Source organism: Plecotus auritus (genome assembly GCF_963455305.1).
Source record: "Plecotus auritus genome assembly, chromosome: 6".
NCBI lineage: Eukaryota > Metazoa > Chordata > Mammalia > Chiroptera > Vespertilionidae > Plecotus > Plecotus auritus.
In genome coordinates, this window is record NC_137773.1 from 3,230,828 (window position 1) to 3,257,344 (window position 26,517).

A 26,517-nucleotide genomic window follows, 5' to 3' on the forward strand; every position below is an offset into this window, starting at 1 on the left:
AGGAGGGTCTCGTCTCCCGTGAGCGTGGCAGCACCAGTCCACTGATCTGAAAGCTTCTCTAGCGCGTCCCTCGCCGCCCCTGCCCTGAGCTGGCCACTGCCCCTGCCCTGAGCTGGCCACTGCCCCTGCCCCGGGCTGGCCGCTGCCCCTGCCCTGAGCTGGCCGCTGCCCCTGCCCCGGGCTGGCCGCTGCCCCTGCCCTGAGCTGGCCGCTGCCCCTGCCCCGGGCTGGCCGCTGCCCCTGCCCCTGCCCCGAGCTGGCCGCTGCCCCTGCCCCGGGCTGGCCGCTGCCCCTGCCCTGAGCTGGCCGCTGCCCCTGCCCCGAGCTGGCCGCTGCCCCTGCCCTGAGCTGGATGCTGCCCCTGCCCCGGGCTGGCCGCTGCCCCTGCCCTGAGCTGGCCGCTGCCCCTGCCCCGGGCTGGCCGCTGCCCCTGCCCTGAGCTGGCCACTGCCCCTGCCCCGGGCTGGCCGCTGCCCCTGCCCTGAGCTGGCCACTGCCCCTGCCCCGGGCTGGCCGCTGCCCCTGCCCCGGGCTGGCCGCTGCCCCTGCCCTGAGCTGGCCACTGCCCCTGCCCCGAGCTGGCCACTGCCCCTGCCCCGGGCTGGCCACTGCCCCTGCCCCGGGCTGGCCGCTGCCCCTGCCCCGGGCTGGCCGCTGCCCCTGCCCCGAGCTGGCCACTGCCCCTGCCCCGAGCTGGCCACTGCCCCTGCCCCGGGCTGGCCGCTGCCCCTGCCCCGGGCTGGCCACTGCCCCTGCCCCGGGCTGGCCGCTGCCCCTGCCCTGAGCTGGCCGCTGCCCCTGCCCCGAGCTGGCCACTGCCCCTGCCCCGGGCTGGCCGCTGCCCCTGCCCCGGGCTGGCCACTGCCCCTGCCCCGGGCTGGCCACTGCCCCTGCCCCGGGCTGGCCGCTGCCCCTGCCCCGGGCTGGCCGCTGCCCCTGCCCCGGGCTGGCCGCTGCCCCTGCCCCGGGCTGGCCGCTGCCCCTGCCCTGAGCTGGATGCTGCCCCTGCCCCGGGCTGGCCGGCTGGGAAGGACGGGCCTCTGCTGAACCGGGCGCTGCTGCTGTCCTCGCAGAACTTGTATGAGAGCATCAAGAATGAGCCATTCAAGATCCCGGAGGACGACGGCAACGACCTGACTCACACGTTCTTCAACCCTGACCGCGAGGGCTGGCTCCTGAAGCTGGGTGAGTGGCGGCTGAGGGGCCTGAGGAGGCTGCATGGGGAGGGCTGGGGGGCTGGGGACAAGGGCCCAGCCCAGCCCAGGGCCAGAGGTCAGGGGGAGACAGGTGGCTCTGGGCTGAGGAGCAGCTTGAGCAAAGGCCCTGGGCCCAGTTTGGGAGCTGGGGGTGGGCCTGAGGTCCTTGGAGGGAGCAGCAAGAATCTTGGGGAGGCACGTGGTCAGACCCTTGGGACAGGGACCGGAAGGGAGTGGGGGTGGCAGCCTGTCGGGGAGAAGGGGAGACCCAGCCAGACCTGCCCTCCCCAGGCCTGGCCTCAGGACAGATGTCTGATCAGTGAGGGGTCCCCAAGGGGTCTCCAAGGTCTGTCCACGGACACCGAATTCCAGCAGTGGGGGCTCCCCCCGAAGCTGCCCCCTGGACCTCTGCAAACCTCAGGGGCGGGGAGCCCTCGTGCCTCAGCCCGGGGATGACCAGGGGGCGGGCCAGTGTCCCCCCATGTCCCCCGTGACCCCAGGCCTCCGTGCAGGGATGGCACCTGTGACTCGGCCCAATGGCTGGCATGTGTGCTGTGGAGAAGGGGCCAGCGCCCCCCGAGGACCGTGGTCACCTTGGGAGTGACGGGGCCGGAAGAGCCCCCGCCTGTGCCCGTGGGTCGCGTGTCAGGGCCCACCCTGCGCTTTCTCTCAGTTGGGGTGTGAGCTCTGTCAGGAGCAGGGCTAGAACCTGAAGCCGGTTTGCCTCTGCTGAACGTTTAAGGGTAAAAAAGGTTTCTCTTCCATAGAGAAAGGCGTGGACACAGATGAGCCGTCTGTGTGTGTGTGTGTGTGTGTGTGTGTGTGTGTGTGTGTTTACATGCGCGTCCCAGATCTTGTTAAGAGATTAATTCAATCTAATAATTCCCGGGCCGAGGAGTAATTGATTTTGATGGATCCCAGGGCCGCGCAGAGCTCGGTCATGTGATCAGAGCCCTGACGGGAGGGATTGAGCCCTGGGCGGACGGCCCGCTGCCATCCGGTGCCGTCTCCATGTGGGAATTAAGCCCATTCATCACGACTAACTTCCAGGAGGCGCGTTGGGAAAGCGATTGGGTTGTCCGGGTGCCTCCGGGGGCTGAGAGGGCGGAGGCAGGCCGGGTGGGGGTGCACACGGGGCCCAGCAGAGCACCGGGCCACGCGCCCACGTGTCGCCAGGTGGGCAGGAGCGTCCGAGTGGCCCAGGCCTTGCAGCTTGTGAGGACTCGGCTGAGTGTCGGACCGCCGGCTGTGCATTCTCACGGGGACGAAACCTAACACCCAGCTTGGCTCCCGGTGGCCTTTCTGACAACGGTCGTTGGTGTGGGCCTGGCCAGGCCCCGCCTGCGCTCTGGCTCACAGCCCTTGGCTTGCAGGGGGGCGCGTGAAGACCTGGAAGCGGCGGTGGTTCATCCTCACGGACAACTGCCTCTATTACTTCGAGTACACCACGGTAAGCCAGGCCGGTGCGCGGCTCCCCCTCGGCGGCGGGCCCGGGCGGCGGGGAGGCGAGGCTGGCTGCGTGCTCTCTCCCGCAGGATAAGGAGCCGCGGGGGATCATCCCGCTGGAGAATCTCAGCATCCGGGAGGTGGAGGACCCTCGGAAGCCTGTAAGCTGCCTTTCTCCTGCCGGCGTCTGTCCCTCCGCCCGCCCCGGCGCTCGCCACCCGGTGGGGACCGGCACGCGATCTGACCGCTTCCCCCGGCCCTCGCTGACGGTCCCTCTCTGTCCCACCAGCACTGTTTCGAGCTTTATAACCCAAGCCACAAGGGGCAGGTGATCAAAGCCTGCAAGACGGAGGCGGACGGCCGCGTGGTGGAGGGCAACCACGTGGTGTACCGCATCTCGGCCCCCAGCCCGGAGGAGAAGGAGGAGTGGATGAAGTCCATCAGGTGAGGGCGCTGCGGGCCACGCTCGGGCTGCCAGGGTCAGCGTGGTTATTGGTAAAAACCTCAAGGTTCTTAGGATCGCAAGGCGCCCTTCAGTAGCCATCAGAAAACGCATAGAAGGTGCAGATGGATTACTTAAAGACCTGGAAGGGACACAGCTTACGTGGGGCCACACCGCGAGCTGGCGGGGCAGTGGGCGGGGACGGTGTCACAGGCCTGGGGGCGAGGGGGGGCCTATGGTTTGAGGATTCACTCTTTACGGGTGAAAAGGAAAACGCGCGTAGGAGTGGGAATTGAAAGCGCAGGAGGAGAAAACAGGCGAGCAGCCTAAGTGGTCCTCTCCTGAAATCGAGGTCTCTGACACCAAGGAGCAGGGGCCTGGCCAGGCCTGGCCGCGCAGTGTCCCGGGCCTGGCCAGGCCTGGCCGCGCAGTGTCCCCGGGCCGGTCGCGCAGTGTCCCCGGGCTGGCCGCCTTGCTGTCCCCGGGCCGGCCGCGCCGTGTCCCCGGGCCGGCCACCTTGCTGCCCCCGGGCCGGCCGCACCGTGTCCCCGGGCCGGCCGCCTTGCTGTCCCCGGGCCGGCCGCACCGTGTCCCCGGGCTGGCCGCCTTGCTGTCCCCGGGCCGGCCGCACCGTGTCCCCGGGCCGGCCGCGCAGTGTCCCTGGCCTGGCCGCGCAGTGTCCCCGGGCCGGCCGCGCAGTGTCCCCGGGCCGGCCGCGCAGTGTCCCCGGGCCGGCCACGCCGTGTCCCTGGCCTGGCCGCGCAGTGTCCCTGGGCCGGCCACCTTGCTGTCCCAGTGGAGTCAGGCCTTGTGTTATGAGTTAGAGGCGCAGACGTTGGGGCTGACAGCACGGGCTCCAGGCCCGCTTCCTGCACACGGCGAACTGGGAGTGAGCGTGTGCACGTGTGTGTGCGTGTGCGCGCGTGTGCGCACAGGCCTGCTGCGGGCACCTCTGCACTCTCGGAGGCGCCTGTCTGGTTGGAGAGCCTGCGGCTGAGGGGCTCCTGACAGTCGTTTCCGTCTCCCCAGGGCGAGCATCAGCAGGGACCCTTTCTACGACATGCTGGCCACACGGAAACGGAGGATTGCCAATAAAAAGTAGCTTTCCTCGCCTGAACAGGTAAAAAAAGAAAAACCAAAACCCCACAGCAGAGAGGGACCGGGCGAGGCAGCCCCGCGGGCCCCCCGAAGCCTTCATGGGCCGCGTCTGGTGAGCGACACCGAGCGCCCCCGCCAGCCCGCGGGGCCTCCGCAGCGCGTCCACGTCCTCCTCGCGGTCCCCTGGGGCAGCGGCGCCTGAGAGTTGAGCCGCGACAATCCACGCAGCGGACTCGGGCGCGAGGTCTGCCAAGGAACCTCGCTCGTACTAGTCGCCACACATGCTCGTTCGTGATGGTGTCCACTGTTCTAGAAGCTTCTGTTTTATATCAAAACAGGAAAGAAAAGCTACCACTTTTTTACTCAGATTTTTTTCTCAGATACATAGGACTATAGCTTTTATATGCCTTTTTATATTCTGAAATTATGAAAGATACTAATAGTAGTATTTTTAGAATGGCAGCTATAAATGTAACTCCCGCCACAAGTATATACTGTGCACTGACAAGAAGTGATGCAGACACTATACATGCAGCAGCCGGGGCAGGCACTGCGCTGGGGGCGCCCTCATCCCTCCTGGGACAGGGAGGGTCCGATTCCCCGGGGACCTCTCAGCCCAGGCTTGGTGGCCCCCAGATACTTTCTAAAAAGGCCCCTCAGTACGATTTATGATTGGGGGCATTTGTCCCAGAACTGCTGAGCCCCAGCACAGATCTCTGGGTGGAACCAGATGAAGCTGCCCGTGTTGGACCCCCATAAGCAGCAGTTTCATTCGGTTCCGTGGAACACGTGGCTGGTTCAGCCTGTGACCTCCGTCTTCACTGCTCGGAACCTCTGTGCAGAGAGGATGCTGAGTCACTGACCTGCCAGGTGGCCGGGTTGCTCAGTAGAAAGCAAAGGTATGAAAGGAACCAGAAACACCCTCACTGCGCGTCTTGGAGCTGGTCTGTCCCGTCGCGCGGAGGAGCACACTGTGGGCGACGTGGAGAGCTTGGGACGACGTGGCAGCTCGGGTTTCCCGTGAACAGCGTGAAGCCCGGGTGCACCCTGCGGTGGACCGCGCAGACCCAGGACCGGGAGGTCCGGTCGCGTCAGGATGCGCTGGCCGGGCCCCAGCACGTCCCAGACCGGACCACGGCGCACCGGTGGCGGGGCCGGAGCCGTGCTGGGACAGGCGGCCGTGGGACAGGCGGCCGTGCTGGTGCTCCGGGGACACATGCCTTCCTTTTCCGTGGGGCTTTATTCCCATCGCCAGGACGGCCTGCCTGGCTGTTCTGGTGGCGGGTCCCTTCCCTCACAAGCTCCTCTCCCTGCCCCGTCCGCTTGGGCACACCCTGACCTTGCGCCCTTTGGAGGTCCTTACTCCCGTGAAAGCCCAGTCCGCGAAGGAGCAGCTCAGACTGACCTCCGCACGGACGTGGAGATCCGAGGCAGGACGGACCTCCTGAGCGAGGCCTTGCCGAGACTGGGTGGCCGCGGGCCCGAGCCTCGAGCTGCTGATCTTGACGTAGCTTTAAGTCGCACTGGACTCCCAAGGGCTGAGCCCACGGCCCTCCGACATGCATCCAACGGGCTTCCCCGGCTTACCCCAAGCTCTTCGGCTTTTATTGTGCCGATACCTCAAACCCGAAGCTCTAGTTTGGAGAAAGGCGAGTCTTCGTTCTCAAAACGCCCGGCTGCGGCATGCGCAACTCTGGCCTCTGAACGCAGACGCGCCAGCGCCGCCCCTCGGGCTGGCCCCGTGCCCAGGCCTGCCCGCTGCGTCAGTATCCACGCGTGGACATTGTCCTGTGACCCAGGTAGGACCCTGGAGAGACAGGGCTGTCTGTCTGTCAGGTGTGGCCTCGGCGGGGCTGGGAGAAGGGGCTGGGAAACCCTGGTGGGATGTCCCTCTGGCCGTCTCTGAAGGGGACTCGGTGCAGAAAGCCATGGTGCTTAAGCTGGGTGCTTGCCTCAGTGCTTCGGGAAGCCACCTAATTCCGGGTTGTGTTGTGACAGTATTAACCTAACAGGCACGTAGCCATCCCCCACTGAGCCCTCAGGCAGGCCTGGTCTGAACCCCCGCCCCGCCCGCCGCCCGACACGGAGCTGGGCGGCCGGTGCCTGGGCCAGCATGCTCATGTTCCTCCTCCCCCGCCCCGCCCCGCGCTCAGTGCTGAACGATCCCCACTCTGGCCAAAGACAAGCTCCCTGAGACCCAGGGCAGGTGGCGAGGGGTGCTGGGCAGACGCAGCGCCCCAGTCCACAGCCTCGGTTGGCAGGGGGGCTTCTTTATTGGAGACCCAGACAAGCGTCCTCAGGATCCCAGGACAATTTTGAGCAGTTTAACGTGGTACCAAACCGAGTCCAAACAGAAGCTACTTCTAGGCGAAGCGATGCCCGTTTTCCAAGTGAAGATGCATAGACCTACGTAGATGCGCTTTGCCGAACAGTTAGGTCTGGTGTAGACCAGAAGCCACACGCGATGTCTCGTTTTCTTAGAAGACATTTCTATTTACAGTAAATATCGTTAATATGTAAATAATGTACATACATGTTGATTCCTGGAGTGTTTATTCAATGTATATACTCCCACAATTTACTCCCACAATTTGCATGAAGAAATATCCTACATCAGTATTTTGTTGTAAATAGTAAAATCAGAGGGTGTGTGGCTGCCAAATACTATGTTCACCGAATAAAAGGAAATCATTGTTACAACAACACTGCCTAAGACTTGGTTCTTTAAAACAGATTGCTGGGGCCAGCGGCCCCTCCCCTGCTCCCCCCGCCCCCCAATCTGTACCTCCCACCCTGCCCCGAGCTTTGGCAGTTTTAAAAAAGTGACGGCAACAAGAAGTCATGCGACGTGTCCGTAAGCAAATGGGGCAAACAGCAGTAAAAAAGAAGCCACAAGTGTTTAATTTGCTGCCATTTATATACTATATAAATTTTACATGCTGTATATTTACAGTGGGGCAAGTGCTTTTTCAATCTTTAAAAAAACAAAGATCAAACTTTAGACATCTCTGAACAACACAAACTGTATAAACCATACAGATTATTCAGATACGAACTGTATTAAATACAGTTGTCCCCACTCCGTCTCCTGATGCAGGACCAGTGAATTATAAGTGTATCACAGTTTGATAGCATATCCATATTAAAAATAAAATCACAGTATGATTTTGTCTGTAACTAGAAACTTTTCAGGGACCAAGCTGATAACTCAGACTCCAATATTATAGTCAAGACAAGAGAAACTGTATAAAAAGTGTTATGTAATAAAAAACGTACTGTAGGTTTTACAAATAATGTCTGGATTATACATTCATAATGTAAATACTCATCATAACTGGTAAGTTGATTGGAATAGTTCCACGAAGTTCAAAAACAGAACTTGTCTATAAAATACACCTTCCAATCTTGAATAAACTGAAACATGGAGCACGTTCGTTTCTAGTATCAGACATTACAGAAAACACTGCTCTCGAGTCAGCTGAGAGCCGTGGAGCGTGAACTGGTCTGTAAGTTAAATATGCGCTGTCAGCTGTTTGTACTTGACAATCCCAGGTCCCGGCCGGCCTCGCGCCGGAGGTCTGACTCGGAGGAGCAGTACATGGAATACGAGAGATCAACCTGAGTCTGTGATTAAGCAGCATTGAGATGTTCTAGTCCAGGGCGTCACTTTTAATGTGGTTTATATACACGTATTTTACAATGCTCAGCAGTTGTAGAAAGTGTTCGTCCATTTGGAATAAGGGTAATTAAGAAAAGGTAAAAACTAAAAAAAAAGTTCTCCATGGTAAAATCTGTACAGTATTTACTAAAGAAGCACCACGCAGATTTGAACAAAGTTATTTTCTATGTTTATAATTTAAGCTGGGTTGGGGATGGCTTCTGTTGAACATGTTGAATCTGAAAGACAAGAGGCAGGAAGTTGGAGCAAAGGGTCTCGGGGGCCCAGCAGGCCTGTGCGTCCCACCAGGACTATCCGTGGACCCCGCAGCAGCCCCGGGTCTCGGGGAAGCTCTCCTTGCAGCACTAACTGCCTTTCTGATGGCAGTAAAGGGACTGGGCGGCTCCAGACAGACCCACCAGACAGTGGTGCGCAGAGGGCGCCATCTGCTGGGCATGGACTGTGCCCACCGAACCGGACTGGCCAGTGGTTCTCCACCCCTGAAGTCCCTAACGGGGCTCAGGTCTCCCCCTGAGGACACACCGGTAAGCCATGTTGATAACTGCCTGTCAGCCTTCTGTAGACACATCACTGAAGTCTGCTCTTAAATCCCTCTTGCTGACCAGAAGTTAGACATTGGGGCAAAATGGCTGCGCCTCCCCTTTCCCGCAGCAAGGGCGGGTGCGAGACACGCGTCGGTCTCCCACGTCAGCTGCGTGGCTCTGTCCAGGTTTGGATCTGCTCCAAAACACCCACACCTCATTCAAAACAAGCAAACCCTTTTGTTGAAAATGGGGGGTGGGGTTGGACGCCTCTGATTTGTGGGGGCTCTGGCCCTGGTGTGTGGAGGGGTGGAGATTCCAGGGGCCCCTCTCAGGCGCCCGGAGGTCTGCGTGGAGGAGGCTGGATTTTCCATCTCCGAGTATTTCCCTATTATTCTGATGCTTTAAATACCCTCATTTTCTTACAACGAGGGAGGAGGGGGGTGGAGTGTCCCCGAGCCAGGATGCTGACGAGGAGGGAGTGTTAAGCACAGCGCCAGCCTGGAGGACAGGGTCAGCTGCCCTTGCTGAGGGAGCCTCCGCACCCGTCCCCCACACCCCGTGTCCCCAACTCCATGTCCCCACAGCCTCTGCCAACATTCATGGGTGGACAGACACGGAAACAGCTTACCATAACTAGTGAATTCTCTGAGGCCAAGCTTTCAGTCACCTGGAACGCAAGCAAAGGGTGAGAGACAGTTTAATGGCCTCACAGGTGTGTGTGGTGCTGTGCCGGGCGCGCAGCCAGGGGGCACGCTCAGAGCCAGTGCGCGGCCGGCTCACGTTTCTGCCGGAAATCGGCGCTGCACCAGGAGGCCCCGGTGTGCTGAGGGGGCCCCCTCTCCCAGGGCGAGGGAAGGCCACGGTCACGGGGAGAAGCCGGACAGCCGCACGCCCCTGTGGACATGGCCCGTCAGCCTTGTCACAGGAGGAGGAGCAGGCCTCAGACCAGAGACCGTGGGTTAATGAGCCAGAGAAGAGTCTGAAGGACAGGTCAGCGTCAAGGCACCAGGACAGAGGACACATGTCCCCACAGTTGACAGGGATGCTTGTCTAGAAGGCCAGGTGACCGGCCCTTCCTGAGGGGATGGGTGGGGGCAGGTGCCGGGCTGCTCAGAGGGGAAGTGCTGATGGGGAACAGGACCACCGGCCTGACTGCGGCCCCCGAAGACAGCAGGGCTCACACGCCAGCAGCGAGGCGGGCGCTCGGCCTCCCTCCCCTCCAGAGCCTGGGGCGGCCCGCCCGCGGCAGCGGAGTCTGCCCGCGGCGGCACCGCCTGGACCTGTGTGCACAGCCCCTCGCTGCGCAGAGGGAGGGACTGCCCCGGACCCTGACACGCTCACGGGAAACCAATCTGAAAACACACGTCCAATTCCTTAAACACAGCAAATCCACTTCAGCTCCACTTCCTTGCTGCCGAGGGCTGCCCCCCCCACCGCACGCGCCCTCCCGATGGAACACACCAGGCCTCACGGTGCTGCTCTCCCCTCGCCCACACTGGGGCCCAGGTGCCCTCCTAGTCAACAATCACAGGCTGACCGCCCCCACAGGACACCTCGGGCGAGGCCAGGACACTCAAGAACCAAAAGGCCTCTGGGCAACCAGGCGACAGAAGTCACAGAAGTCACCTGGGGTCCTGGGGCGGGCGGGGCCCGCACACTTCCTCCACCGAGGCCGTACAAGCTGGCTGTGCTCCACTCAACCCTACACCGGCGTTCCCATTCCAGACCATTTTCACGGGAAATACAATCTTTGGACTTTTCCAACCACTTGAGGTGTGGAAGCCATTCTAACCGGCTGGCCCTGCCCCGGGCTGCGGCTCGTGGCTGCTCTGGGGCGCTGCCTACATCATGCCTTGTTGCAGGCTCCATGCTGATCGCCAAGGGCGAAGGTCACTGGCACAGATTAGGGGGGGGGAGGGGGCGGCTTTAAGTGCAATCAGTGATAGAAAGGACCACACAATTACAGGGGCAGAGCTGTGCAGAGCAGACAAGACGGGACACCCAGGGGACCCACTCCCCAGGAGCCGGAGCCCCATGACAGCTGACCAGCTGACGTCCCTGATGACGCACGTCACCACTTCCCGGTTACGCTCCGAACGCCAGAGTCTACAGACTCCGGAGAGAGAACATAAAAACGGTCCGAAAGGGAAGTTCCGGCCCTCCCCGAGGAAAAGCCTGAGGAAAAGCCCGAAGTTCCAGGTGTGTATCAGGTTCTGTTATGCCTGGTCCATGTAACCGGGGCTCCCCAAAATGCTAAGGGGGCCATGCTCCACTCTCGGGGAGGGAGGGGGGCGATGGGGGGGGGGAGCGGGGGCAGGGGCTCCTGCTGAAGCGCCTTCCTGCCACTGGGTTTTCCTCCCAGGCGCCGGTCCCCTTTTCCCGAAAGACCAGTTCCTACGGTTTTAAGCCCAAGCATCTCCTCTTACCCTGGCCACACTCGGACAGATGACACCTGTCATCCCTGCTTTCCATCCTCAGACGCTGTGTTTTCTCACGGAGAGGTCCAACGCCTTCCAGAGGCAGGCCGTCGGTGAGGCGGGGGCTGCCGTCGGCTCCCCGGAAACGGTCGAGAGCCTCAGAGCTGGCGGCCTTAGCTACGTGCAGTCCCGAGTCTCGCCCACAGTCCTCCGATTTCCTTGAGTGTCTCTTCTTTTTCTTCTTCTTTTTCCTGTGTCTGTGGAGGTCGGCATCGGAGCATGCCGCCGAGAGATCCGAGTCCTGCTGATGCCTGCGGAGAAGCAGCCAGATCTCAAACCACCACCAAACGGCCACCTCGCAGAGAGCCGGTCCTTGGCTGCTACACCCACACTGGACACTCGGGATGCAAACACAGGTGAAATTGTTGTCTAATTTAAAACGCACTGTAACCATTTTTTAAAGTCCAGCGCCGTAAATAAACCCACCGGAACCCCAGCCCACCGCTGCCTTTAGCTTTGCTCAGGCCCTAAGGGGTTCGGCCACCATCCCAGAGGCAGGACCACCGAGCTGCGGCTCCTGAAGCTGGTGGCTGAGGGAAGAACCCTCCTGCGGTGTCAGCCACACGGGGGTGCCGGCGAGCCCCTTTGCCCAGGAACCACTGTTCACCAAGGGCTCCTGGTATTCTTTCCCGGGGTGCAGTTTTAAGGATGTCAAAGGCATACAGTGTAAGAGGGGACTGGGTGGAACCAGATGAAGCTGCTGACCTATCAGATGTGAGAATTCTGTTTGTGCTCATTCGTGTCATCATGGATAAGTCATTTTCAGGACACTCACTGGCCAATTTAGCTTTTTCAAAATACAAACACACATTTCCCAGTTAGATTTCAAATTGAGAAATGGAGACAGAGAAACAGACAAAGACAAAGGCAACAAAAGATGCGTCTCAGATCCCACTTAGGGCAGGAAGTGTCAACGCCACAGCGGCCTCCCGTCTGTCACCTGGCAGCCAGGAGGTTGAGGGAAGTATGAAGAGACATGACAATAAGTACTTCCGGCCATGAAGGGTGTTAGCGCCAGCGGCGAAGGCAAAGCCCTGAGCCTTCCTGCACAGCAATCACACGCTCACTCCTGAGGCGTAAGCGTTCATCACACTGGGGGTATTTGGAAAAACGAGGCTTTTAGGCATTTTATGACACTGTTAAGTAAGATACCGCTTAAAAGCAGAGCTAAGTTTTAGAAACCTGAAAAAACAGTGAAATCTCAAAACCCACAGAGAAGAGAAATGCCAATCAGGCCACGTGCCCGGCCCCACCTGCCGCTAAGCTGTCAGAGGAGGCGGAGCCGAGGCTGGCGGCTCCCCCGCCCCGAGCGCGGCCACGCCTCACCTGGAGTCCCGCTCTCGGTGTTTGTCTTTGGATTTCTTTTTCTTCTTTGACTTTTTGTGCTTCTTCGCTTTAGGTTCCTCGGAAGGGTCCCGCTGCAAGCTCCTCCAGGCGTTCTTTTCCACGTACGTGTCACCGTGCTCTGCACTATCGTACCTCCGTTTGTGTGACTTCACATTCTCGTGGTCGTGAAAGCGATCGGTGAGGTGACAGCTGCTGCCTTCAGGTGCAAGTGCAATCTTCTCGGCGTACTTCTCCGGGTAGGGCGGCAGGGCGTGGGGGGGGCCCCGGGGGCCGCCGAAGTGGTGCCGTTCCCTCTCTTTGGCAGCCAGCTCGTAGCCCTTCCTGCTTTTATAGTAGTCCTTGTATGGCCGGCCACCGTACTGACCCACACGGTCATGGTCTCGGTCATAGTCTCGGTCCCCGTGCAAAGGCCTCCACTCCCACGCCTCCCTGGCCGTGTACGGGGCGTACCTGTCGTGGTAATACCTGCACTTGTCCCACCTCGCTCTGTCCAGGTAGTACTTCTCCCGGCCCCAGGAGTGCTCGCTTTCCGAGTGGTGGTACCTCCTCCAGTCCTGGTCGGAGCCGCCTCTGCTCCGGGAGTGGTGGTGGCGGTGCCTGGCCAGGCCGCGGTGCTCGCAGGCGTGGTGCGGGCCCCCGCTGCAGTGCTCCGGCCGGGAGCGGCCCTGCACGGTGCGCTCGCGCGTGTACGAGTGCCGCCTCCTGCGGTAACGGTCCTCCGTCTGGCTCCTGCTGTCCCGCGCGTGCTCCCCGCTGGATGAGCGGTCCCTCCGGTTGCGATAATGTCCTCGGTCCACTTTCCGGAGGCTGCTGATCTTCTCCTTAACCGGAGACCGGGCCTGGCCTGTCTGCCCAGCCTTGTTTTTGTCACCCGGCTCCGCGGGGCTTTGCTCGGGAGCCCCAACCGCTTCCGAATGGTTTTCCGTGACTTTGTCCAACGGAGCAGAGGGCAGCTCGTCGGCAGGCGGCCCCGGGGCTTTAGAAACGTCTGAGGCTTTAGGAACGTCTTCCGCATCCGGGCCCTTGTCTCGGCCGCTGTGAACGGAGGGCTCCTGCTCACCGGCACCCCCGGGACACGCCGAGGGACTCGGGCTCGCCCTCCCCGTGGCGTCCGCTGCGGCCGAGTCCCGGGGGCTCTCTGTAAACGGCCCTGTTGTGTCCGGGGATGCTCTGCTCGCGTCCCCGGGGAAGGTCCCAGGCTCGCACCGTTTGGAAAGGTGGTCGTCCCCAGCGGCGCTCTTGCTGGCGTTACAAAGATGGGCGACACTGGGCACGGGCTCCTCAGGTTTCGCTGAAATGCTTTCAGAGGCTTGTTCTTTGGTAGACTGGACGCCGGGGTCCGGGAGCGGCGAGGCCCTCTTTAGTTTGCTGCTAGGAGCCGGGGCTGCCTCCAGGTCCTCCCGGGAGTCAGGGGCGGGGCGGCCGGGCTCTAGGCCTGCCTCCGGATGCTCCGTCTGGCTTCCGTCTGTTCCAGGTGCACTGCAGCCCGACAAAACAAAGAAACAAGTTAGCCCTCCGCCGGATTGCTTTGTGGGCGACTGTCACTGGCTCACGGGGACAAACACGCCAAAGCATCTGTTTACTAAGCGTCTTATGCCTTTAATACATCTGGTTGAAACACAATGGTGAACTTACCAGTTTTTGAAACGTCAAACTGTCTTTCCCTCATTAGGTAAAAATATGAAATTCTCTATCGAGCCTATCTCCTATCCGTTTTCTAGCAACAACAGTTCTGGGGTTCTAGGCGGCTTCTGTTCCGGGGAGCCTCTCCTTCTCCTTAACAGCTACGCCCGAGCAGCGCAGCAGGCCGAGGGCCGGGGAGGCTGGGACAGCTCCCCGGGGCCCTGTCCACCTCAGCCGGGGCGGGGCTCCGGCCGTCGCTCAGAACCTGCGGGATCACTGAGGCTCCGGGAACCAACTCTGCCCTTGACTGCTGGGAGCTTTCGACGTATCTGAGGTTAATGAAAGCCGCCAAGAGACCATCAGAACCCTACGGGGCCCCCTTTCGCAGGAAGGTATCTGGGAGAGGGTATACACATGAGGTCACGACACACGCTTTCTAGAGCGTGGCAGTGAGATCCTCAAGTCAGCACGTGGCGCGCACACTGGTTACGCCACATGCGTGGCTTCGTTTACGCAGCCAGCTGCGGCCATTCCCACGCACGTTCCGTGTGAGGACAGACTGAGCTAGGCTGGGACAGAACGGAAGGGAAGTCTACGCCCGTGACCGAGTGTTCACGCTGTTCCATCTTCAAGGGAGACCGGGGTGGGCGTCCTCTGCCTCCAGGACTGACGCCATTCCCCGTCCTCTGCCTCCAGGACTGACGCCATTCCCCGTCCTCTGCCTCCAGGACTGACGCCATTCCCCGTCCTCTGCCTCCAGGACTGACGCCATTCCCCGTCCTCTGCCTCCAGGACTGACGCCATTCCCCGTTCTCTGCCTCCAGGACTGACACCATTCCCCGGGGCTCAGCCAGCCTTCCCTACAGCGGCCCGTGAGGCAGCGCTGCCACAGCCATTCTGAAATGTGGGGTGCATTTCTGGGTTGTCACAATGAGGGGAGCCCCGCTGGCACTAGTGGGCAGGGAGAGGCAGGCAGGCCCACAGAACAGGCGAGTGCCTCATGGCTGGCAGCTCTCGGGGAACACGGCTAGAGTCGGTCTGAACGGCCCTCCACGCTGCCCACCGGGGGACGCCATTTCCCTGACGGTGGCTCTGCGTGTGGCGCGGCGCGGCGCTCCGCCATCAGGCCGCACTGTGAGCTGTCGATCGCAGCAAACCTGGCCCCGCTGCGCTGCTGCCTCTCGGAGTGCAGGCTCGCCTGGCTGTCCCCGTGCTGAAATCAACCCCATCCCACACTCCTGTCCTTTGATTCCCGTTACACTCAGGTCACTGCACTGGCTTTTTAAAATGACAATGTGGAAGGAAGCGGGACTATCTCATCCATAAATTTAATTTCGGAATTCGGGAGGGGCAAGACGAAGTGTTTGCTATGTGATGGCGGAGAGCCACGGCCTGTGCTGGGAAGGAGGAGGGCAGTGCCAGGGCACAATGCCGCAGGGTGCTAATGGCAGCCCCGGGGCCCTGTCCACCTCAGCCGGGGCGGGGCTCCGGCCGTCGCTCAGAACCTGCGGGATCACTGAGGCTCCGGGAACCAACTCTGCCCTTGACTGCTGGGAGCTTTCGACGTATCTGAGGTTAATGAAAGCCGCCAAGAGACCATCAGAACCCGACGGGGCCCCCTTTCGCAGGAAGGTTTCTGGGAGAGGGTATACACATGAGGTCACGACACACGCTTTCTAGAGCGTGGCAGTGAGATCCTCAAGTCAGCACGTGGCACGCACACTGGTTACGCCACATGCGTGGCTTGGTTTACGCAGCCAGCTGCGGCCATTCCCACGCACGTTCCATGTGAGGACAGACTAAGCTAGGCTGGGGGCATCACACTCTCCAGGACGACCAGCTGACACCTGTTCTCCTTACTTTTTACAAAAGCAAATTAACAAACGCTCTGGTCCTTCCAGCCACCCCAGGAGTCAGGACGTGTGCCGAGTCAGGCCAGTGCCACGCCCGGGCACCTGGGCTTCCTCCTAAGTGACTGTTACCTTGTCTCGTCTGTCGAGCCTTGCCCTTTGCTGCCGGGTTTGAAAGTCTCTAAGATCTTGTCTTCCGGAAGAGGTGGCAAAGGAGCGGGCAGCAACTGCAATAAAAAAACAAAGATGCTCCAACTCTAGTCGCTGTCCCCACCTCCTGACGCCCGGCCAGTGACCCGCCATGAAGGAAGCAGAGCAAAGCCGCCCGCCCCGCTCCGACCCCACTCACCTTGCCGGGGAGACCATTTGCCTTAGAGAAGGGGTTTTCTGAGTGCAGGTCAGGCTGGACTTGGCAACTGGCACCATCAAAGGACAGACCGTTTTCTTTCGGGTCACTGTCTGTACTGACATTAGCACCATTGAGAGTCACAGGTTCTCGAAGCTCGTGCTGAGAGGCCTCGTCATCTTCAGCATCCAGAGCAGAAGAGGTCGCGCTCTCGACCGTACCTAGACCGTTCTCCCTGCCGAGGCCCTTGGCCTCCTCGTCAGACTCTTCCGATGACTCGGCGCCGTAGGGGACCAGGACACTGGAGTTCAGCTTGGACTTGCCGTTCATCACCGGCTTGGAGCAGGACTCAGTCGGGGCCGTCTGCTTTGTGACTTTACTGGGAACTGACGTGGTAGGTGCACTCGAGGTAGACTGTATTGCAGAAGAATTGGTAATGGTAGAAGAGGGAACAGGCTTGGTAGGGTTCTCCAAAGAATTGTTGTGAAGGTTAGGCTGAGACTGACCTTGGCGGACAGGTAGCTTGTTGTGAATACTGATGGTGATTTTTTGTTTCTTGGGATGCTCCGGGGTGACGGAGGCCCTGGTAACTGACCAGTTCTGAACAGAAGTTGAAGCGTTAACAGCACCAGCCCTGCTGACATTGGAATTCCCATTAGGACTCGACATGGAGCTGCTGGGCGTTTCTTTCAAGGGTCCGGTCCCGTTCAAGTGAGGTGGGTTCTGGAAGCAAGAAGACCACAGCCCCGGTGAGCACTCCAGGGAGTCACAGAGAACCCATTCTGGCTACAGACCCTGCCCGGGGCCTTCTTCTTTTTATAAATTACAAGCTTTACACACCCAGAAACGCCTCCTCTCCTCACCCACTCCTGCTGCATAAACCTTTCACAGGTCATTGTTTTCTGATAAGTAAGCAACAAACAGCGACAACTATTTTTGCCAGAAAATACAGCCCAGACCGTATTCTTTCGGCTCCATCGGGCAGAAGTGAAGAGGCCCCTCTGAGTAGTCTCACATGTTCTCCTTGGTTTTCTTGGGAGCCCAGAGCTGTCCAGCAGAAGGAAGTGCCAGCCAGCAGGGAACTGCCATTGGCCACGGTAGCTAGGGAGCTGGTCACGTGGGCAGACAGAGGGCCTTCAGGCACCACTGGCCAGGCCATTCCCTCCCCCAACAGTATCTCTAAATCTCAGATTCCAACTACTGCTGCTACACTCTAGAGCAGCCGTGGGCAAACTACGGCCTGCGGGCCGGATCCGGCTGTTCTATCCGGTTCTCTTGCTCTCCCCTCCGCTCCTTTACTTTGAATTTATATTAGTTCACACAAACACTCCATCCATGCTTTTGTTCCGGCCCTCCGGTCCAGTTTAAGAACCCATTGTGGCCCTCGAGTCAAAAAGTTTGCCCACCCCTGCTCTAGAGGCTGCAAACTGGAGGTCCTGGGTGAAATCTGATTCATAGATGAATTCTGTTTGGCCTTCACAATGTTTTCCTAAATATCTGAATTAGCTCCTATCTGGACATTGAAAGGTCTCACGGGGTGGGGCTGGGAGTAGCAGCCACCACTCAATCTAGGGCATGTGCTCTCCAGCCGGCCAGTGTCCTGATGTCACCCTTACGAAGAGTCCAATTCCGGAGCCCACTGCCTGCCCAGCTCCCAGAGGCCTGAGATGTGTAACTCCTGCTATAATCAAACACTGCCCCGTGTCCACAGGGAGCAGCACACAACTGGACAATCTGCTGATTCAAAACCAAATGAACTCGAACTGAAAGGCGGTGAAAACACCACAGCACGGAGGACAGGGATTATTCCAACATGTGGACAAGCCGTCCACGACCTCACACGGACGTCTACCAAAAGGTGAGCCTCTGTTCCACAAAGCGTCTCAAGACCCAGGCCTGTCATTCGTTCTCCCCAAGAGGCCGCCTGCAAGTGTGGTCACACCCAGCTGGACACAGAGAGCGCCAGACTTGTGAAAGGACTAAGCAGACATAATGAAAGTGTTCTGTCAGTTCAGGGCCACTTTCCTGCAGTCCAGCATTAATGAAGGGTCCCCAAACATTTCATCAAGTGAATGGAAGTCCAGCGTGAGAGCTAAACTCTCTAGCATTTAAATACACTTATACCCAGGATCTGCTTTTTGACCATTACATCCATACTCAGATGTGCTGTGTACTTGAAGTATTTTATAATAAACTAGTGGCCTGGTGCACGGATTCATGTACACTGAAAGGAAATTAATTAGAAGAAAGATTCATGCGGTAATTACGTTACTGCAAAAAATTTCATGTCAAAATAGTATATATAATATCCTATCTAATAAAAGAGTAATATGCAAATTGACCATCACTCCAACACACAAGATGGCTGCCCCCATGTGGACACAAGATGGCCAGCAGGGGAGGGCAGTTGGGAGGGACCAGGCCTGCAAGGGAGGGCAGTTGGGTGCGACCAAGCCTGCAGGGGAGGGAAGTTAGGGGCAAACAGGCTGGCAGGGGAGTAGTTAGGGGGTGGTCAGGCTGGTAGGCAGAAGCGGTTAGGGGCAATCAGGAAGGCAGGCAGGCAAGCAATTGGGAGCCAGCAGTCCTGGATTGTGAGAGGGATGTCCGACTGCCCGTTTAGGCCCAATCCTACTGGGATCGGGCCTAAACAGGCAGTCGGACATCCCTCAAGGGGTCCCAGATTGGAGAGGGTGCAGGCTGGGCTGAGGGGGACACACCCCCGTGCACAAATTTCATGCACCGGACCTCTAGTACTATTATAAAATTAAAACACGCATGCGATTGGCGCCAGCGAGAGCTTTATATGTGTCGCGCATGCACCAGTCAACATTTATTTTTAAACTAGAGGCCCAGTGAATGAAATTTGTACACAGGTGCGGTCCCTAGGCCTGGCCAGTGATCGAAGTGCGAGCATCTGGCATGGAAGGGCAGGTCCCAGCTGATCTCTGGGCCCTGAGCACCTGGGCCCCCGTGCGCTGCCCTCCGCCTGAGTTATGGCGCCCGAGATATGGTGAGCACAGCCAGATGCCGTGGGCCTGGGCGCAGCGTGGGCCTCTGGTCCACCCAGCGGCGCCACACAGAAGCCAGCCAGGCAGCACGCTCTCTCCTGGCCGGCCTTGCAGACTGGCTCCTGCGCGAACCCATGGGGAGCCCGACCGGCCCCTGCGGTCCTGGCCGGCCCAGCTCACCTCGAATAGGCTGCGCTGGTACGGGGCAGGCTCCTTGTGGGCACCTGGCACCTGAGTGTGGGGGCTTGCCTGGCATGCGAGCCCTGGCGTTCCGGAGGAGGGTAGTAGGGAGAGTAAGAGCGAGCTCAGCGGACACCCCACATTCTCACCGCACCTCCATCCCCATCATCCCCCGCCCCCAGGTAGCCAGCGAGAGGTCACAGCATGTCGCCAACGCCCACCATGTTCTGCACCGCCCCTTGGTGGTCAGCACACATCATAGCGAGCGGTCGAACTCCTGGTCGAACAACCGCCCAAGGGGACAATTTGCATATTAGGCTTTTATTATATAGGATTGCCAGTGCACATCGTATGTACCGGCCGGTCGGTGAATAAATCACGATGTGGTTCATGTTTGATGTCGACAAAAACCACCAAATTCACCATCGACAATGACAGATCGAAACACACGCGTGCGATTGGCACCAGTGAGAACTTTACATGTATCACCCATGGGCGAGTCAATGTTTATTTTTAAATTGCCAGTGTGCGTGATATGTACTGGCCAGTCGGTCAGTCGGACAGACGGACGGTCAGTCACTTAGCCTTTTATATAGATAGATGGCTTGAATATACTATTTTGACAAGAAATTCATTTGCATATGAGGCCATGGCAACTACTGCAATGCTAGCCTGAAGGTTTGAATGATTAAATTAACATAAAGGTTACGTTTTACCTATGGAACGGAGTTACCTTTATCATGTGAGAAGGAAGCTGTGGTCCGATGAACCCTGATGCGGCCTGTTTGTTATTGACGACGCGCTGACCGATTATAGGTCGGGGAGAGGACTGGCCGGGGCTGTGGGCGGAATGAGTAAGTTCACCTCCATTTTTCACATCATGGGACCTGGGGACGGAGAGTGACATTGCTTAGGATTACATAGGACATCTCCTTAGAAGAGGTTCATTTGACTCTCAGGTAACAGAGCTGCACACGGGCTTTTAGGTCAAGGTCAGTGTCAGGTGCTCAGATTGGGAGATCACCAGGGTAATTGGGCGAATGGTACTTTTAAAAAAATTTTTTTTATTGATTTCAGAGAGGAAGGGAGAGGGAGAGAGATAGAAGCATCAATATGAGAATCATTGATCGGCTGCCTCCTGCACGCCTCCTACTGGGTATTGAGCCCACAACCAGGGCACGTGAATTGAACCATGACCTCCTGGTTCATAGAGCGACGCTCAAGTGCTGTGCTGCACGCCCCTTAGAGGCAGGTGCTATTCAGATTTAAGAGAGTGTCCTCCACACCAGCAGTCACCAACCGGTGGTCCGTGGGGTCCGAAAGGTTGGCGCCCGCCTCTCTACACTTTGGCCTATACTGGTTTTCAACAGTATGAAATTCAAACGGCTTTTCCGCCATATTTATTGAGCACATTCTCATGTCACTAAAAAAAGGCTTCATACAAATCACTTCTGACAACTGCATAATATTTCAACATATGGATTTGCTATAATTTATCTGATCATTCTACGACTGATCAGCTGTTATAAATGAATACCTTGAAGCACACCTCAGAGTTTCTCCAAGGCCACGCCCTTCCAGCAATGGAATGAGCCAATCAGTCTTCAGCAAGAGCAGGAGAGAAATGAGCAGAGGTGCTGGTGCTGCCCAGGCTGATCCAGGAAGGTGGCTGCCTGCCTGAGCTCAGCAGCTGAGAGGGGACCACACCCAGTGCTCTGAGCCCCTTCCCGAGGCCCCCACAGCCCCCAGGTTACCCCGTGGGAGGCCAGCAGCAGAAGCCTGCCCTCCTCAGCCATTGCCTTTCCCTTCCTCTGAACGTGTTTGTGGTTAACCTGCCAAACAGCTGGAAGCTAAAGCACACTCAGGACCCATCCGCAAAAGCTGCATTCCTTACTCCCCCAAGCATCAAGCTGCAGTTTTAAAAATAACCCAGTAAGGATCCACATTAAGTGAATTTAAATATGTTGATGAGATGAACAGAAGTAAAATAACAGAGAACTTGAAAATCTGTTCTCCTGACAATACCTGATATAAAAGAGAACATACGCTTGCTGACTGAGTACCGATCTGATATCACTGGTAGATACGATGGAGTCATTCATCTGATACCAGAGACCATTGCTAGCCTGCAAGGGAGCCAATAAAAGAGAGATTCAATATGATTAGAGACAGGGAACACCGAGCCAGAGAAATGTAAGAAAAATGGAACTGCACATTTTAACTGTAAAAGTCCCACCGTCCCCCCAAGAACACCAGTGCCCCCTGACAGTGTATTGTAAATAAAGAGACATCAGCAAATCCACACAGCTTACCTTTATGTAGCAGAAGTAATGGCCGGCGTGGCAGTTAAAACCAGTGTGTACCAGTACTGCATACAAAACATAAATAATCGGTTCTCCGTTTGGTTGAGACATGTATGGTCGAATATCAAGATATTCAGGATATTTTACATCCTAAACAGAAATGGAAGGAGGAAAAGGAACGTATTTCTGAGAGCACAGATCATCCCACGTGTTTGGGTGTGGGGTACGGAGGGCGGTGTAGGGCAGGGTACCTGCAGACCACTATGCTCTATGATATTCTAGCAGAAACCTAATCCAATGAACCCCATTTCAAAAGGCTTGATTAACCTGGAACATATCTGAATCTAAGTGTGTTTAATGCAATCCCACTGTATTCTTTATTTTCTTTGAACAATTAAGGATCCATATTAATTCTTCCAATTAATCACAAGCGATGTTATAGAATGATCATTCTGGGCTTTCGTCATCACTTATTTCTATTTTTACTAATTCAGGAATGGACTGTTTATTTCTTTTGCATGTCACTGACTTTTTGACCACTTTCAATCTTCAGAAAGTGGAAAGGAAATGGGGAAATCAATGTATTACCCATCAGAAACCAACCAACCAAGAAAACCAACTTGGAAGAGTGGCCAGACGTAGCAGGATTTCAAATGACACGCTCTCTCTACCTCACTGACTATGGAGTCCAATTCAGATAAGTTACCCATTTTATCATCAGAAAGTCTAACCAGCTACAGGATACAGAACACACACACAATCATAAACACACAAAATACACTACTGGCTCAATGCTTTGACATTTTCTTCCTACACCAAGTGCTAGAAGAATTTAGAAAATCAGGTAACAAAACTGTTCAGTTTGATTGTTTATAACCCGGAAGAGCTCATGACACTGAGCTTTGGAAGGCTCAGCGTAAAGGTTACCAACGTCTACAAACCTTAGCAATTTTTCCACCGGTAAAATTTGCGAAGCGTTTCAGAGAAAGCGTAAGAACATTGGAAGATCTGTGTATGGTGAATCTCTTTGAAGCTGGAACCATCTTTTTACATCTTGAAATAAGCAGAAACAAATAATTAAGATTAAACATGTTTCTTGTATTTTAGTCTTCCCCTTGTTATTTCTCTAAAAATTCTAAATTAAGTTTCCAAAGGGTACTAGATGAGAAAAACAACACTTTCAACCAGTAGTGAAAATACAAAATTTTAAAATACAGAGAAACTGCTTAGTCAGCGTGACACAGAAAGGAAGCTGGGGTAATTCTGAGGTGACAGCCACACAGGTCACTGATATTCGCAAATTAGGTTAATACGCGTTTCTGTCAACTCAAAACAAACTGAAAAACAACCAGATTCCCAGGCTGGTATAATTCTGTGAAAACAAAGACCCGTCGGGTACAAAAGGAAGAAACCTAATGATTAGAAATGTCCGTGGAGTGTAACACAGGGAAAGCCCTGTGGCTAGGACAGAAGGGAGCCTTCTTCCCACAAAAGGAGTATTTGCTAAGAACAAGTACCACCGACTCTAAAATGAAACTCCACTTAAACATACAACCAAGGCTTTCTGAAAACAGGCTCTCCTGACTTCAGGGGAAGCCTAATAAGAAATAACCAAAATTAAGAGGTCCTAGCAGACACCACCAGCAATCCAGGGAAGAGCCATGGAGAAGATCCAAGGAGCAAGTGGCTGCCCTCCAGCCCACCCTTTACAACAGACAGTGGACGAAAACGCTGCTGCTGGGCAGACGTCACCCAGGCGCACCGCCCTCGCAGGCGGGCTTACCTCTGCTCTCCCTGCACCCCCCCCCCCCCCCAGCAGGGAGGCCCACATCTCCTCTAGAGGACACGCCCTGGCCCCGGAGGACAGAGACGCAGGGTCTCCCCGATGGCATCGGCGGCTAAGGGACCTTTCCCACCCCGCAGCACCCTGTCGTACTTGCTGCACTTGTACGAGTTCTCGCCGTCCAGCTGCTCGGGCTTCACGAACTGCTCCAGCGCCTTGTTCACACTCTGAGCAGCCTGGGGAGAGAAGGCAGCACGCGTCACCTCTCGCAGCCCTGAACCGAGAAGTCACTGGTTGATTCCTGGTCAGGGCACAGGCCCGGGTTGTGGGCTCACTCCCCAGGAGGGGCCGTGCAGAAGGCAGCCGATCCATGTTATCTCTCTCTTCCTTTCTCAAATCAATTTTTTAAAAAAGGAAATGTTCTTTTCCTATGGCATTCATTTTTATATGTGGACACATCAAGTTATTTCCCCTCCCATTAAAAAATGATCAGATTAAAGTGAACAAAAATATGTACAGAGGCTGCTGGCTGAAGCATTCTTTAAAATAGTCTAAAAGTGGAAACAAACCACATATCTACCAGCTTGGAATCAGGCATGTAAACTGGTCTATCCACTCACTGGACCATCACAGAAACGCCAAGCAGAGGGAAAGCAAAACAGCAAGTGGTTGGAGCTCAGATGTGACCCCATTCGTGGAAAGAGTAAGTAACACTCTGGGACAGTCTGTATCAGAGTGACAGAACAGCTCATTCTGCAGGATGGATCATATATATCTGCAGTATTTCTCATTTTATCACAAACTCATATTACATTTGAAATCAGAAAAAAATAAATCTTAAGAATAACAAAAAAAAATAAGAGTTTAGAAAAGGCAGGAAACAAAACAATTTCTAAATAATAACCACCATCTACTTTGGCTAAAATAGTTATCAGGATCTGATTTTATTAAGATTAAGTAGTGAAACATGAAAAGGTAATAAAAAAATTAGGTGTTTTAAGATTATAATGCTGACTACAAAGTTCAAATAATCACCTGTACGTAAGTCTTGGCATAGTAAAATTTTAAATTCATGTTCTCTAACAAGTCAGTCTTAGCTGTAAGTGAACTACAAATACAGGAAGCTATGTCACGTCTATCTGGTTTTTAAACTTCACTGTCACAGCAATGATCCAGCTTACCTTGATCTCCAGTGTTATATCGAGATACGGGTCAAAAGTATCTGAAACGCCTTTGCAATTTAAACATTTGACTGAAATAAAGACAAAATGCAAAGATAAGCAGAGTGTAATCATTATGGCATCCCAACTGTTAAGATGACTGAACACAAAAATACTATTACAAGTAAAAAATTAAAACAAGGTACAGTTCTCCTATCAGATTGGGCAAAAAACGTTAATACTACTACACAGTGTGAGTCAACGTGCCATGCATTTGGCCCACGCACACGGTTGGTTGGAATGTAAGCTGGTACAACCTCTTGGAAGGATGATATGGCAGTGTTACATCACATACCAGCCTTTTATGCAGAAATTCTAATGCTGAGAATTCACCCTAATGTACACTTTTACATGGACATAAGGCATGTGCACAAGGATGTTCATGAGCACTGACGACCATTTAAAAACTTGGAAGTGACCTGAGTACTCCCTGATAGGGGATCAATGGAAAACAACGCAACTGTGAAAGACGATGTCAGACCTCTGTGTGCTGGAGTGTAAACACCTTCTAATGTTAGGAGAAACCTGAAAGGCTCTATCTAACATGCTCCGTCCTTTCACGCACAGGAAGCTACTGAAGGACACTAGAAGCTAGCACGGGACTGTCTCTGAGAAGGGGGGACGGAAGTCTGGGCTGGATGGAGGACACACTTTCCCTTCTTAATCCTTTCTACAGTTCGCTTTTTTTAAACCATACGCATGGATCATCTTATCAACTTTTTTAAAAATTCTTTTTATTTCTTAATTCTCTCCTGAGGATATGTTTTTATTGAATTGGGAGAGAAAGAGGAAGGGAGAGGGAAAGAGAGAAACATCAATGTGAGAGAGAAACATAGATCGGTTGCCAATCAAGGATTGAACCTGCAATCTAGATATGTGCCGTGACTGGGTCTCAAACCTGCGACCTTCCAATGCACGGGCTGCCCAGGATGACACTCCAACCAACTGAGCCACACTGGCCAAGGCCACTTTAAATGAAAGTTTTAAATGAAAGTTTACCTCTAGATCTTAGGTATCCTCCAAATATCTGACAAACAAGCGTGGTAGCCTGGGTGTGTCTGTCTAATCTGAAAAACAGACGGTGATGTGAGAGAAGAGTTCTACAGAAATTACAGATGCCACATGAGATCGCAAAAGCACACACATCTACAGAAGAACAAGAATTCAGACGGACTAAGGGGACGTCATACTCGTGGCGGCCGGGAGGAATGACTGCGGTGCTGCGGTACTTACTTATTGCTGCCGTTCAAGCACGCTTTCTGCATAGCATCAACAGTGTATTGAAGGAATTCATGGGCATCTTCTTGGTTTCCAAAACGGAAGTGCCTAGCTATACCTATAAAGTTTAAGATAAAGCTTTATCATCACATAATAGGCCCAGCTGTAACCCCCAGAAGTTCTATCTTACGACAATATGTTAGAAAACACCTGATGATCATTTTATGGGCAAACAGCACTAACTCCAGCTATTCTGAGGAGAAACAGTTCGACCATTAAAAGTCCACATGGACTAGAGTTTGCGAGCCCAGGGGGGAGGCACGGAGATGCTATCCATGGCTTTAGCGAGTTAATCAAGTTGTACTTGAATAAATCCAACTTTGGCTCTATTGCCTCAAAATTTGTCCACAATGTTACGTTACTACACACATCTTAAATTTGGTGCTAATCTCTCTACGAGAATCCATGCAGAACGTCAATGTCGAAACCTATCTAAATTCTATCCTCATAACCTATATATTATATCTCAGTAGCACATCAGTCCTATTTCTAAATGAACAAACAGTTGCAAGACAAAATTGCATAATAAAAAAAATCTAAGCAAAAGTATAAATAAAACTTCATATGCAGAATTTTATATGCATGAATATATTAATATATATTAGCTTAAGTCATGAACTGCCAATATTCTAGCAGCTCTGACCTACAAAAATGGCAATTTCATAATTAAACCATGTATGTGTGTGGGTGTGTGTGTATATGTGTATATTCATGGAT

At 55.3% G+C, this 26,517-nt stretch overlaps 2 protein-coding genes across 2 annotated transcripts in view; one reads left to right on the forward strand and one right to left on the reverse strand.

Moving 5' to 3' along the window:
* The window catches only part of CYTH3 (cytohesin 3), a 52,270-nt gene extending 45,387 nt beyond the window's left edge, over window positions 1-6,883 (forward strand). Inside the window, exons 9-13 of the mRNA XM_080676354.1 lie at window positions 1,074-1,185; window positions 2,570-2,646; window positions 2,732-2,803; window positions 2,932-3,086; window positions 4,114-6,883. Coding sequence (XP_080532480.1) covers window positions 1,074-1,185; window positions 2,570-2,646; window positions 2,732-2,803; window positions 2,932-3,086; window positions 4,114-4,186 — 489 coding nt within the window. The 3' untranslated portion in view covers window positions 4,187-6,883. The remainder of the gene's footprint in view (window positions 1-1,073; window positions 1,186-2,569; window positions 2,647-2,731; window positions 2,804-2,931; window positions 3,087-4,113) is intronic.
* A 178-nt stretch (window positions 6,884-7,061) lies between these two features.
* USP42 (ubiquitin specific peptidase 42) overlaps window positions 7,062-26,517 on the reverse strand; it is a 36,200-nt gene continuing 16,744 nt past the window's right edge. The window contains exons 5-18 of the mRNA XM_080676348.1: window positions 25,756-25,858; window positions 25,522-25,589; window positions 24,484-24,554; window positions 23,456-23,538; window positions 22,461-22,572; window positions 21,529-21,669; window positions 21,242-21,342; window positions 19,950-20,103; window positions 16,032-16,751; window positions 15,815-15,909; window positions 12,189-13,688; window positions 10,812-11,113; window positions 9,014-9,052; window positions 7,062-8,079 (exon numbers count right to left, since the gene is read on the reverse strand). Coding sequence (XP_080532474.1) covers window positions 9,045-9,052; window positions 10,812-11,113; window positions 12,189-13,688; window positions 15,815-15,909; window positions 16,032-16,751; window positions 19,950-20,103; window positions 21,242-21,342; window positions 21,529-21,669; window positions 22,461-22,572; window positions 23,456-23,538; window positions 24,484-24,554; window positions 25,522-25,589; window positions 25,756-25,858 — 3,458 coding nt within the window. The 3' untranslated portion in view covers window positions 7,062-8,079; window positions 9,014-9,044. The remainder of the gene's footprint in view (window positions 8,080-9,013; window positions 9,053-10,811; window positions 11,114-12,188; window positions 13,689-15,814; window positions 15,910-16,031; window positions 16,752-19,949; window positions 20,104-21,241; window positions 21,343-21,528; window positions 21,670-22,460; window positions 22,573-23,455; window positions 23,539-24,483; window positions 24,555-25,521; window positions 25,590-25,755; window positions 25,859-26,517) is intronic.